General features: G+C 44.9%; 1 protein-coding gene across 1 annotated transcript; it reads left to right on the top strand.

Annotated features, from left to right (window-relative positions):
• Positions 1 to 750: 750 nt before the first annotated feature.
• On the top strand, positions 751 to 13,912 carry TK2 (thymidine kinase 2). Its single transcript, XM_073659173.1, has 10 exons — positions 751 to 1,085; positions 5,989 to 6,020; positions 6,125 to 6,199; positions 6,630 to 6,683; positions 7,071 to 7,160; positions 7,300 to 7,373; positions 10,300 to 10,388; positions 10,583 to 10,662; positions 11,931 to 12,011; positions 13,316 to 13,912. Exons 1-10 carry the CDS (start codon positions 974 to 976, stop codon positions 13,391 to 13,393), a joined length of 765 nt encoding a protein of 254 aa, XP_073515274.1. The 5' UTR covers positions 751 to 973; the 3' UTR covers positions 13,394 to 13,912.
• Positions 13,913 to 14,497: the final 585 nt, after the last annotated feature.

Below are 14,497 nucleotides of genomic sequence, written 5' to 3'. Positions count from 1 at the left end.
TTACATGGAAGTGAACGGAGCAGTGGGGGGCGGGGGTGTCACATTACATGGAAGTGAACGGAGCAGTGGGGGGGGCAGGGGTGTCACATTACATGGAAGTGAACGGAGCAGTGGGGGGGCGGGGGTGTCACATTACATGGAAGTGAACGGAGCAGTGGGGGGGCGGGGGTGTCACATTACATGGAAGTGAACGGAGCAGTGGGGGGGGGCGGGGGTGTCACATTACATGGAAGTGAACGGAGCAGTGGGGGGGGGGCGGGGGTGTCACATTACATGGAAGTGAACGGAGCAGTGGGGGGGGCGGGGGTGTCACATTACATGGAAGTGAACGGAGCAGTGGGGGGGCGGGGGTGTCACATTACATGGAAGTGAACGGAGCAGTGGGGGGGCGGGGGTGTCACATTACATGGAAGTGAACGGAGCAGTGGGGGGGCGGGGGTGTCACATTACATGGAAGTGAACGGAGCAGTGGGGGGGCGGGGGTGTCACATTACATGGAAGTGAACGGAGCAGTGGGGGGCGGGGGTGTCACATTACATGGAAGTGAACGGAGCAGTGGGGGGGGCGGGGGTGTCACATTACATGGAAGTGAACGGAGCAGTGGGGGGGCGGGGGTGTCACATTACATGGAAGTGAACGGAGCAGTGGGGGGGCGGGGGTGTCACATTACATGGAAGTGAACGGAGCAGTGGGGGGGCGGGGGTGTCACATTACATGGAAGTGAACGGAGCAGTGGGGGGGCGGGGGTGTCACATTACATGGAAGTGAACGGAGCAGGCTCGCGCATTACACCACCGCTCCCAGGTGTACAGCACGGAGTCCTGACACATTACACATGGCGGCGTCCTCCCTCCCTCTCAGCTTGTACCGGCAGTGACTCTGGGCCGGGCTGTCACGTCTCCTCCCCGCCGGCTGTGACGAGCTGTGTGAGGAGCCGGATGTGTGCAGCCATGTGTAGGCCTCGTTACCGGGCATGTCACTCTCCGCAGCGGCGCGGGCGTGCTGCAGGCTGCTGACAGTGATACGTCGTCCACCAGTCGGGGGCTGCTCCATTATGAGCCGGTTACTACACAGCGACGGACAAGGTAAATCCCGGCTACACGCCATGTACACATACAGCTGTGCTCGGACTACAGCTCCCAGCATGTCCTGACCGCTGAGGAGTGCGAATGGCAACTGGCAAAGCCGGCAGGATTATTCATAGGAACCAATCAGATAGCTACTATCATTTTCCAAAATACGTTTTTTACATGAGAACTGGTTGCTTGCTACAGTGCAGTAGTGGTCATCGCAACCAATCAGATTCCAGCTCTCATTTACTGAAAGCTTTTTGGAAAATGAAATCAGAAATATGGTTGTTATGGAAATTGCTGTAATAGGCCATAGCAACCAATCAGATTCTAGCTCTCATTTATCTAAAGCCTCTCTGAACATGAAAGTAGAATTCTGATTGGTTACTTTAATAAATAAATATATATAATTATAGTACACATTGGACATTGGTATCTAGTTTATTGAATATATTTTAGACATATACATTTATTTACTCCACCTCTGTGGATTATGTTATGGCAGACCCTTAAAGGGATGTAACTAGGTATATGTGTGTGTGTATGTGTATATATATATATATATGTATGTATGTGTATATATACGGTGTGTGTGTGTATGTATGTGTATATATATATATATATATATATATATATATATATATATACAGTACATACCAAAAGTTTGGACACACCTTCTCATTTAAAGATTTTTCTGTATTTTCATGACTATGAAAATTGTACATTCACACTGAAGGCATCAAAACTATGAATTAACACATGTGGAATTATATACTTAACAAAAAAGTGTGAAACAACTGAAAATATGTCTTATATTCTAGGTTCTTCAAAGTGGCCACCTTTTGCTTTGATGACTGCTTTGCACACTCTTGGCATTCTCTTGATGAGCTTCAAGAGGTAGTCACCGGAAATGGTTTTCATTTCACAGGTGTGCCCTGTCAGGTGTAATAAGTGGGATTTCTTGCCTTATAAATGGGGTTGGGACCATCAGTTGTGTTGTGCAGAAGTCAGGTGGATACTCAGCTGATAGTCCTACTGAATAGACTGTTAGAATTTGTATTATGGAAAGAAAAAAGCAGCTAAGTAAAGAAAAACGAGTGGCCATCATTACTTTAAGAAATGAAGGTCAGTCAGTCCGAAAAATTGGGAAAACTTTGAAAGTGTCCCCAAGTGCAGTTGCAAAAACCATCAAGCGCTACAAAGAAACTGGCTCACATGAGGACCGCCACAGTTGGACCATCATTTATTTTTCAACAGGATAATGATCCCAAACACACCTCCAGGCTGTGTAAGGGCTATTTGACCAAGAATGAGAGTGATGGGGTGCTACGCCAGATGACCTGGCCTCCACAGTCACCAGACCTGAACCCAATCGAGATGGTTTGGGGTGAGCTGGACCGCAGAGTGAAGGCAAAAGGGCCAACAAGTGCTAAGCATCTCTGGGAACTCCTTCAAGATTGTTGGAAGACCATTTCCGGTGACTACCTCTTGAAGCTCATCAAGAGAATGCCAAGAGTGTGCAAAGCAGTCATCAAAGCAAAAGGTGGCTACTTTGAAGAACCTAGAATATAAGACATATTTTCAGTTGTTTCACACTTTTTTGTTAAGTATATAATTCCACATGTGTTAATTCATAGTTTTGATGCCTTCAGTGTGAATGTACAATTTTCATAGTCATGAAAATACAGAAAAATCTTTAAATGAGAAGGTGTGTCAAAACTTTTGGTCTGTACTGTGTGTGTGTGTGTGTGTGTGTGTGTGTGTGTGTGTGTGTGTGTGTGTGTGTGTGTGTGTGTGTGTGTATATATATATACACTGCTCAAAAAAATAAAGGGAACACTCAAATAACACATCCTAGATCTGAATGAATGAAATATTCTCATTGAATACTTTGTTCTGTACAAAGTTGAATGTGCTGACAACAAAATCACACAGAAATCATCAATGGAAATCAAATTTATTAACCAATGGAGGCCCGGATTTGGAGTCCCCCCCCAAAATTAAAGTGGAAAAACACACTACAGGCTGATCCAACTTTGATGTAATGTCCTTAAAACAAGTCAAGATGAGGCTCAGTATTGTGTGTGGCCTCCACGTGCCTGTATGACCTCCCTACAATGCCTGGACATGCTCCTGATGAGGTTGCAGATGGTCTCCTGTGGGATCTCCTCCCAGACCTGGACTAAAGCATCCGCCAACTCCTGGACAGTCTGTGGTGCAACGTGACGTTAGTGGATGGAGCGAGACACGATGTCCCAGATGTGCTCAATTGGATTCAGGTCTGGGGAACGGGCGGGCCAGTCCATAGCTTCAATGCCTTCATCTTGCAGGAACTGCTGACACACTCCAGCCACATGAGGTCTGGCATTGTCCTGCATTAGGAGGAACCCAGGGCCAACCGCACCAGCATATCGTCTCACAAGGGGTCTGAGGATCTCATCTCGGTACCTAATGGCAGTCAGGCTACCTCTGGCGAGCACATGGAGGGCTGTGCGGCCCTCCAAAGAAATGCCACCCCACACCATTACTGAGCCACTGCCAAACCGGTCATGCTGAAGGATGTTGCAGGCAGCAGATCGCTCTGCACGGCGTCTCCAGACTCTGTCACGTCTGTCACATGTGCTCAATGTGAACCTGCTTTCATCGGTGAAGAGCACAGGGCGCCAGAGGCGACTTTGCCAATCCTGGTGTTCTGTGGCAAATGCCAAGCCTCCTGCACGGTGTTGGGCTGTGAGCACTACCCCCATCTGTGGACGTCGGGCCCTCATACCACCCTCATGGAGTCGGTTTCTAACCGTTTGTGCAGACACATGCACATTTGTGGCCTGCTGGAGGTCATTTTGCAGGGCTCTGGCAGTGTTCCTCCTGTTCCTCCTTGCACAAAGGCGGAGGTAGCGGTCCTGCTGCTGGGTTGTTGCCCTCCTATGGCCCCCTCCACGTCTCCTGATGTACTGGCCTGTCTCCTGGTAGCGCCTCCAGCCTCTGGACACTATGCTGACAGACACAGCAAACATTCTTGCTACAGCTCGCATTGATATGCCATCCTGGATGAACTGCAACACCTGAGCAACTTCTGTGGGTTGTAGAGTCCGTCTCATGCTACCACGAGTGTGAAAGCACAACCAACATTCAAAAGTGACCAAAACATCGGCCAGAAAGCATTGGTACTGAGATGTGGTCTGTGGTCCCCACCTGCAGAACCACTCCTTTATTGAGGGGGCTTGATAATTGCCAATAAGTTCCATCTATTGTCTATTCCATTTGCACAACAGCATGTGAAATTGATTATCAATCAGTGTTGCTTCCTAAGTGGACAGTTTGATTTCACAGAAGTTTGATTTACTTGGAGTTATATTCTGTTGTTTAAGTGCTCCCTTTATTTTTTGGAGCAGTGTAGATGATATATGGTATATGGATCTGGACTTACCCTGGTTTTCTATCAAGGACTGAATAAGTCCGGATCCATGAAAATGTACAAATGTAAAAGTACCACAGGCCTAAGTTTGGCAACAGGTGTCAGAAACCCTTTAGTTAGTACAATACAATGGATGGGCGCAGATGCATGTACCAGAAAGTAAAGTGGAAAAAATAATGGAGCGGCTAGCTGCAGCGCTTATTATTGGATACTACCAGGATAAATAGTAGGTACTGTGACCCCCTACTTCACCCTGCTAGAAGAAGCCATACGCGAAACGCGCGTCAGGGGTGTTCTCTAGGCCCACACAGCTGAATGCGTTACACAGGTTGTATACTTGTCTTTGCACAAGATCTTATATCTGCCTCAAACCGTTTTCCTGTCTCTCTTTAATATCCCCTGGGTTTGCTATGTTTGTGATTACATCCTGCTACACTTGTCGTGGCTGCACACATATGCATGTACTTTGTGACTTATATCGTATTATCTGATTTTGTAGGAAAATTTTTTGTCCACTTTACGTTGGGTGCATTGGACGGTTTGATCGCTTTTTGTGGCATTTTTTTGTGTAGGGGGGGAGGTGCGATGACCAAAAAAGTAAATTCTGGCATTTAGATTTTTTTTACCATATACATTATTATGATATCTTCATAGATCGGACTTTTACAGACAAATATTTGGGGGTATTTTTGGGATGGAATCGCGCTGTCAACGATTGACCGTGGCGTAAAGCTGTGATCAGAGCAAGTGGGGGTCATTGCTCTTAGGGCTCATTCACACGTCCGATTTTTTTTACACATGTGTGTGAAAAATGGACCGATTATTCTGATGAGAGTTTGATCACCGTGTCATCTTTTTTTCTCGTATGTGGAGAAATAAAAAAAAAAAAAAAAAAAGTTTCTTCACCTTCTCCATTTGCACAGTCTGATGGTTCATTTTCGATTTTTAGTCTGCAGCTCCTGTGCAGACCTATGTGTCTCCATGGTTACAGACACACAATGGTAGACCGTTTTCCATCAAGACCCTTTTAAAAAAATTGCTTCATTTTTTTTTGTTTTAAATGTATTGGAACAATAAAAAAAAAAATGGTGGATATAGCCTTTTACTTTAGGACTTTGGCTACTTTTGCTGCATTTAATGAAGTCAACGGCTACTCGTAGAAGTTGTCTACGTTTGGGACCATTTTTTATATTTTTTTTACTTAAATGCATGTATTCTGGGCTAAAAATGATATTCACTATGGAGCTTCATTAAAAATGTTGCACTGTTTGCCTTGTATAGCCTCTATGTATATTTCTGGCTGCAGAATGAGTTAACTGAGGGTCCATCAGTGAGCTCACTCTTGTTTGGGAGAGTTTTTAGATCTTTTATGTGTCTTTTTTCGAGTTCTTCTCAGCTGATTTACGAAAATACGACCACGTCAAAGTTGATCGCTAAAAAAAAATAATAAAATAAAAATAAATCTATAATTTGATCCTAATATTTTTTCTGCCTTCTTTCTAGTTAACGGTTTGAAAAACAAAGGCAAAAGCACCGTAAGTGTCGCTTATTATAATATTATATGTATATATGTCGCAACACGTTTGCAGAATTTAAAGAAAAGTGAAAAGTCCGTCTCCTTTCATCCAATCCTTTTTAGATCTGTGTGGAGGGAAACATAGCGAGTGGAAAAACCAGCTGTCTGGAATATTTCTCCAATACTGCCGACCTCGAGGTAATCACTATATATATATATATATATATATATATATATATATATATATATAGGTGTACTATAGTGCTGGTATATTAACCCCTTCACCCACCCTGATGTAAAAGTATGTCACCATAAGGGTGCGGGCTCAGGAGCTGAACTCACTTGGCTGTGTGATACATCCAGAACCTGCCTCCTGACAGCAGCGATCAGAGCAGACTCCGATCACGAGTGGTGAAGCGTTTAGATGCCGCTGTCAATCACTGTCAGCGGCATGTAAACGGTTGCGTTGCCTGTTTGCCCATTTCCCACAACTCAGGGTGCCGATAGGATACAAAATCCATGTCGTCGTCCTCCTCCCCAGAGCTGCACAGAAGGATGTAAATGAAGAATACATCTTTTGTACCATTGAGAATCGCAGCGTTTTTTAATATATTAATTTATTTTTAAGGTTATGACGGAGCCTGTTGCAAAATGGAGAAATGTCCAAGGTCACAATCCACTGGTGAGTTACTGTACAATCTCATATTCCCAGTTGCCGGTTCCGTTACCCGATGTCGTGTACCCCTGCGCCGGTTCCGTTACCTGGTGTCGTGTACCCTGCGCCGGTTCCATTACCCGGTGTCGTGTACCCTGCGCCGGTTCCGTTACCCGGTGTCGTGTACCCTGCGCCGGTTCCGTTACCCGGTGTCGTGTACCCTGCGCCGGTTCCGTTACCCGGTGTCGTGTACCCTGCGCCGGTTCCGTTACCCGGTGTCGTGTACCCTGCGCCGGTTCCGTTACCCGGTGTCGTGTACCCTGCGCCGGTTCCGTTACCCGGTGTCGTGTACCCTGCGCCGGTTACGTTACCGCCGTCTTCTTCTTTGGTCATATTCTTTTATACTTTCTTCAGGGTCTCATGTACACGGATCCAACAAGATGGGGGTTAACGCTGCAGACCTATGTGCAGCTCACCATGCTGGATGTCCACACCAAGCCGTCGGTAAGGATGACGCCTGTACCCTATGACTAACGATAGCCCCTCAGTTACACTACGGGGGTCTCACCATTGGGGCATTCACCAATCCTCTCCCATTCTCGTGAACATCTCTCCGACTCTTACCCGTGTCATCCTTTTGCAGCTCGCTCCGGTGAAAATGCTGGAGAGGTCCATCCATAGCGCAAAGTACATATTTGTGGAAAACCTTTATAAAAGGTAGGCTCAAAAAAAAAACCAAAACTTTCTTAAAGGGGCAGTCCGCCTGTACGGAAAAGTTAAACATAAACTACTTTGACAAATTTGGCACTTATTAAAATACGCCCCTTTATCCTTACATCTAGTTAATAGGGTTATATTGAAACACATGACACATTCCCTTTAAGGACGAGCTTTCTTTTTTTCTTTTCATTTATGTTCTTTAATTAGCAAGTTCCCGTACTAAGTCATCCATTTCTAGGTAACTTTATTACATGGGGAAATTCCAGTATTTCTCAATTGCTTCCATAGCACAATACATTTACAAAGGTGATTGAATTGGGGGAGGGTAGGGGGGGTCTGGCAGTATTTTTATATAAAACCGTTCAATCCCTAATTTATCAAACTTTTTTGTGCCCAAATTTCTGTCGTAAGGCTATGTGCCCACGATGCAGAAATGCTCAGGATTTTTTTCCTGAGCGTTTCTGCATCTACCTGGCAGAAAAAAACGCATGCGGATTGTACATGCGGATTGTACATGCGTTTTTCCTGCCAGGGACATGTGGATGTGAAGCGTTCTTCACTTGCATTTCCGCATGCGGGTTGACAAGCGCTTTCCAAGCAATGTTAGCATCACTTGGAAAGTGCTTGTGACAACGAGGTCACACTATATAAATCCATGTAAACGGCATGAATTTATATAGTGTGACCCGAGAGAATGTCAAAAAATAAATGTATACTTACCCTCCGATGGCCCCCGCAGTCTTGATTTCTTCCGTCCCGGCTGCCGGAAGCGGTAGAGTGAAGGACCTGCCGACGTCAGCGTTGCGTGACCCGTCACATGACTCTGACGTCAGCGCAGGTCCTTCATTCCATCGCGAACTGCTGCCAAGCAAGGAGGAGCGCAGCTTGGGCTGCCAGAAGGTAAGTATATATTTATTTTTTATTTTATTCTTTTTTACAGTTTTCAATGGTACCCAGGTCCGGAGGAGAGTCTCCTCTCCTCCACACCCAGGTACCATCCGCACATTAGAACGCATGGAATGTGCATCTACATATACAGTGATGCCTAATCCATGCATTCTAATGCAAGTCAATGGCGGCGAAAACGCAGCGCTTCCGCAAAATAATTGGTAGTGCTGCGTTTTTTTCCGCAATGATAATCCGCAGCGGAAATTTCCGCAGCATGTGCACAGCACATGCGGATTATCATTGGGGAACATGGCAGACCTTCTACCATGCGTTTTTTTAAGCGTTTCTGCAGCGCTTTTGCCGCTGCGGAAACGCTTTAAAAAACGCATCGTGGGCACACAGCCTAAAACTTTTCAAAGGCTGTGTGCCCACGATGTGTTTTTTAAGCGTTTCCGCAGTGGCAAAAAACGCTGCAGAAACGCTTAAAAAACGCTTGGTAGAAGGTCTGCCATGTTCCCCAATGATAATTCCACTGCGGGTCATCATTGCGGAAAAAAACGCAGCACTACCAATTATTTTGCGGAAGTGCTGCGTTTTCGCCGCCATTGACTTGCATTAGAACGCGCCAATTCCGCAAGACTGCATCTGTACTTGCGTAATTGGCGCGTTCTAATGTGCGGATGGTACACGGGTGTAGAGGACAGGAGACTCTCCTCCACACCCAGGTACCCTAAAAGCTGTAAAAAAAAAGAATAAAATAAAAAATAAAGATTATATTCACCTTCCGACGGCCCCCGGACTCCTTCCCTGTGCTTGCCTACAGATCGCGCAGGACTGAAGGACCTGCGGTGACGTCACAGTCATGTGACGGCAGGTCCTTCAGTACAGCGTACCGCGATCTGCCGGCAGCCGGCACAGGAGCGCAGCAAGACTGCAGGGGCCATCGGAAGGTAAGTATAGGTTTATTTTTTATTTTTTTTACATTCTCTCGGGTCGCGCTATATAAATCCATGCTGGTTGCATGGATTTATATAGTGTGACCGAGTTGTCAAGCACTTTTCCAAGTGATGCTAAAATCGCTTGGAAAGCGCTTGACACCCGCATGCGGAAATGCAAGTGAAGAACGCTTCACATCCGCATGTCCCTGGCAGGAAAACGCATGTACAATCCGCATGCATTTTTTTTCTGCCAGGGAGATGCAGAAACGCTCAGGAAAAAATCCTGAGCATTTCTGCATCGTGGGCACATAGCCAAAATGTCAAACTTTCTTGCGCCAACATTTTACAACTTTTTAATAAGTTACTAAACTGGTGTAAAAAGTTTTGCAACATTTCGGTAACTTTTTAAAAAGTAGGCGGGAGCATGGCTGTCTTGGTCCTGCTTGGCCATTATTCACATTTACATAATTTTGACATATGGTAAGGTTTTAATGCTAGAGGTTAGGACCGTACCCAACATGGTCACCTTGGCGTGGTGGGATGTTTTTACGTTTTTGTTTTTTTATCAAAATTATGTTAACCAAGTACCTTAAATTATTTTCATCCACTATTGCAATTTATTTATTTACTGCAGGGTATGTGCGAATTTTATTTTTATCTTAGGTTTTGTATTTTTATATAAAAGACTTCAATCCCCGATTTATCAGACTTTTTTTTGCCTAAATTTCCAGCGTAAAACAATTCGAAACGTCAAACATTTTTGAGTTGAGCAAACATTTTACAACTTTTTAAAAAGTTACTAAACTGGTGTTAAAAGTTTTACAACAGTTTAGTAACTTTTTAAAAAGTAGTCGGGGTACTGATGTCATCATAATTAATTTCTTTAATTGGGGTACATTTTTTTTTTGCAATTTAATGAATCTTACTCCAGTGCACCCATCATTATAACTGGCCCCATTCTTGATGAATCGGGGTAGGTGGGGGGTCTTCATGTTAGTCGATGGTCAATTTGACATATACAATAATGAATTGGGTCCTTAGCTGTTAATACAGACCTATGTGCCTCCTTTACGCCCCCGTCCTCCTCTGTTTTGCAGTGGGAAGATGCCTGAAGTGGATTACGTGGTGTTGACCGAATGGTTTAATTGGATCATAAAGAATATTGACCTTTCTGTTGACCTGATAGGTAAGTAAAGCGTCATGGCGGCCACTTTGGTAACACATTTTCCCAAAAAAGAAAATGATGAACTTAGAGAATCAATTAGGAATACTGTGGTTTTTTTTTTCCTATTCTTCCAAGTGGATAATTCGGAATGTCTGATAATCCAGCACTGGAAAATTTTGTACAACAACACTGTTATGTGCACTTTTTTTTCACAGTTTATCTGCGCACATCCCCTGAAACATGCTACCAGAGACTAAAGATGAGGTGTAGAGAGGAAGAGCGGGTGATCCCAGTGGTAAGATCTTCTAAGAGTCATAATTGCATGCACATTGCTTAAATGGGCTGTCCAGTAATCCTCTATCCAGACGATAAGCGACAACTTGTTGAATGGAGGGTATTCGACTGGTGGGACCCGCACTGATCAGCAGAACGCGGCACTTTTATGCCTGACCGCTGCTCCATTCATTCTCTATGTGGCTGCTGGAAAAATCCCAGAGCTTGGCAGCTCTATAGAGAATGAATGGAGCGGTGGTTGACCAAGTGCACTGCCGATCGGTGCAGGCCCCAGGGGTCGGACCCCCAGCGATCAATAAGTTACCACCTATCCTGTTTTACATGACAACCCCTTTTTAAGGTCTATTTAACCTCTGAATAGCCACAAGAACGACTTTTTACGGCAGCTGTGAAGGTGACCCCAATGCGGAGCTTATATTGCAAGTTCTGCGTGGGTGTTTTATGCCACCCTTGTATTGAGTAATGAGCTGATCTAACGTCCAGGATAGGGGGAAGCTCTGATCCTGGTCGTTTAACCCTTTGATCACCATTGTCCAGGTCAAAGGGATTTAAACAGTTGGTGATACGACACGAGTTATTTCCTATTCGTAGGATAGATAAGTCTCTGATTCCAGGGGGCCACTCGGACCTGTCATGATTGGGGCTATAGGTCCGCATACTTCACATCCATTCATTGGAAGTGCTGCGTTTTGCTATTTCTGGCAGTCCCATAAACAGTGAATGGAGCGAAGGTCGAGCATGTGCAGATAAGATGGGGCTCTGCAGAGCGGATTCGGAGATTGAGCATGTGCAGATAACATGGGGCCCTGCAAAGAGGATTCAGAGGTCAAGCATGTGCAGATGAGATGGGGCTATGCAGAGCGGATTCGGAGGTTGAGCATGCGCAGATAAGATGGGGCTGTGCAGAGCGGATTCGGAGGTTGAGCATACGCAGATAAGATGGGGCTCTGCAGAGCGGATTCGGACTTTGAGCATGCGCAGATAAGATGGGGCTTTGCAGAGCAGATTCGGAGGTTGAGCATGTGCAGATAAGATGGGGCTCTGCAGAGCGGATTTGGAGGTTGAGCATGCGCAGATAAGATGGGGCTCTGCAGAGCGGATTCGGAGGTTGAGCATGCGCAGATAAGATGGGGCTCAGTAATTGCATGGCAGGAGCTAATGAGGATCAGGGGAGACCTCAGCCGGGGATCAGGTGGTCGTGTATTAGACGCGTCTTATTCAGTATGGGTGTGAGTACAAGTCCCGGTCCGGGCGCTCTTTCTCTTGCAGGAGTACCTGAGCGCCATCCACAGCCTGTATGAAGACTGGCTCATCACGCAGAGCTCGTTCCCAGTGCCGGCGCCGGTTCTGGTAAGTTATCCTGCGCTATTACACTCGCTCGTCTCCATCAGTTATATGTTTTCCCACCAATAACACTAAATATGGCACATCATATTTAAAGGGATAGATCACTTAAAGGGATAAATCCAAAGTTATGACATTTTCTTCTGAATTATTCTTGGTTTTCACCATCTCTGCTTGCTGTCCCTCCCATTCATTTCCGGTGGACACGCAGTGACCCGGCTCATAACCGTACGGTTGTCAGCCAGCATATTCAACACATGACCAAAACCGAATGAAGGTTCCGGCAGAGATGTTAACCCCTGCCTGCCCGCCGCTGACGGAGCGAATGTTTAAAAAGTTGGGACATCTAAACTAATTGTATAATGAAACGTTCTGCAGTTTACGTTGCATTTTAATTTCTTCATATTTGCAAAAGCTCCGATTGTTGTCAGTGAATGTACAAAATCAGGCTTACATTCAGGTGGCTGAAAGTCTGCAGAAACCTAACACTTCTCACAGCTCACCTCCTCCTCCTCCTGTACAATGACTGATAACACAGGATCCACCATTCACAATAGGTGATGTCGCAGCTCACCTCCTCCTGTACAATGACTGATAACACAGGATCCACCATTCACAATAGGTGATGTCACAGCTCACCTCCTCCTGTGCAATGACTGATAACACCTCTATATACTGTAAATAACACAGGATCCACCATTCACAATAGGTGATATCACAGCTCAACTCCTCCTCCTCCTGTACAATGTCTGATAACACCTCTATATACAGTAGATAACACAGGATCCCCCATTCACAATAGGTGATATCACAGCTCACCTCCTTCTCCTGTACAATGACTGATAACACCTCTATATACTGTAGATAACACAGGATCCACCATTCACAATAGGTGATATCACAGCTCACCTCCTCCCCATCCTGTACAATGACTGATAACACCTCTATATACAGTAGATAACACAAGATCCACCATTCACAATAGGTGATGTCACAGCTCACCTCCTCCTCCTCCTGTACAGTGACTGACAACACCTCTATATACAGTAGATAACACAGGATCCACCATTCACAATAGGTGATATCACAGCTCACCTCCTCCTCCTCCTGTACAGTGACTGACAACACCTCTATATACAGTAGATAACACAGGATCCACCATTCACAATAGGTGATATCACAGCTCACCTCCTCCCCATCCTGTACAATGACTGATAACACCTCTATATACAGTAGATAACACAGGATCCACCATTCACAATAGGTGATATCACAGCTTACCTCCTCCTGTACCCTGTTGTTATTTTTAGGTGATCGATGCAGATAAAAACATGGAGGAGATGATCCAGCACTATGAAGAAAATCGCGGGAAGATCCTTGCCGCTTGACACAAGAACGTCCTCTTTCTTGTGCACACTCTGTCCGTGTGCCTCTTGCGGACACATTATGGAGGCAGCTATTTTTCTGACCTGCGCACGGCCAATCCCTGATCCAAACACAGCTGCCACCTTGGTGCACCCGTACAGCAGCTGCCACCTTGGTGCACCCGTACAGCAGCTGCCACCTTGGTGCACCCATACAGCAGCTGCCAGCTTGGTGCACCCGTACAGCTGCTGCCTGTTACCATGATGGATGATCGATCCCCGGATTGGACCATTTTTGGGGGACCAGCTACTTTCTCTCACAGGTGCTATTGTGGACCAAGGGTCGATCTTTTTGCTTCAGCATCTTATGAGCCAATAGAGAATATAGTGATTTATGTCATTTTGGTTAAATTTTATTTATCTGTCTTTTTATTTATTCCTTGTTTTAGACCTTCCATTATTTGTTTTTTTTCTGTACATGTTGTACAATGTTGATGTGTTTAAAAAAAAATAATAATAAAGTGCTGTAAATTTTTGTTGCAAGTGCATTGTCATGATAGCAGGTTTACAGCAGAAGCATAAAGCAAAACTGAGTATGATAGGGTATTATTGGGTTATGTCTCAGACCTATGGACTTAAATAGGGTATTGATGGATTATGTCTCAGACCTATGGACTTGAATAGGGTATTACTGACTTATGTCTTAGACCTATGGACTTAAAGGGAACCTGTCCCTTTAGTAATCCGCAGGCAGCATGTTGTAGATCTGGATCCGCTAAGCAGAGTGATATATATTTTTGTGGGTATTGATTCAGTATAGCTTATACATTTTTTTCTATTAAATTTGATTTGTGGTGCCCCTCTGCACAGCAGGAAATCCCGTATAATTTTATCCATGGCATTCAGATATATCCCTAATTCTCCTTCCACAAATCGTGAATATACATGGCTGTGGGTATAAAGTTATACTATATTATGACGAAGGTTCAGTTATAGAGTTTACATACTGAATTATTCCACATGCATTTTTTTTTTTATCGTAATCATTTTCTATATGCATTATATTCCTTCACAGCTGAAATCGTAATTCTACAGGCTTCAGAGCTGAAATCTCATTTTAATCTAGAG

The sequence above is a fragment of the Phyllobates terribilis genome, unplaced genomic scaffold, assembly GCF_046119375.1.
Source record: "Phyllobates terribilis strain yellow unplaced genomic scaffold, ASM4611937v1 Scaffold_13__5_contigs__length_258822181, whole genome shotgun sequence".
Classification (NCBI taxonomy): domain Eukaryota; kingdom Metazoa; phylum Chordata; class Amphibia; order Anura; family Dendrobatidae; genus Phyllobates; species Phyllobates terribilis.
Note: the sequence above shows the minus strand (reverse complement) of the source record. Positions and strands in the feature narration are given on the sequence as shown.

Coding starts and splice junctions, on each gene's coding strand:
- TK2 (XM_073659173.1), top strand. CDS start 974: ATGTCACTCTCCGCAGCGGCGCGGGCGTGCTGCAGGCTGCTGACAGTG. Junction 6,021..6,124: donor AAAACAAAGGCAAAAGCACC/GTAAGTGTCGCT, acceptor AATCCTTTTTAG/ATCTGTGTGGAGGGAAACAT. Junction 10,389..10,582: donor CCTTTCTGTTGACCTGATAG/GTAAGTAAAGCG, acceptor TTTTTTTCACAG/TTTATCTGCGCACATCCCCT.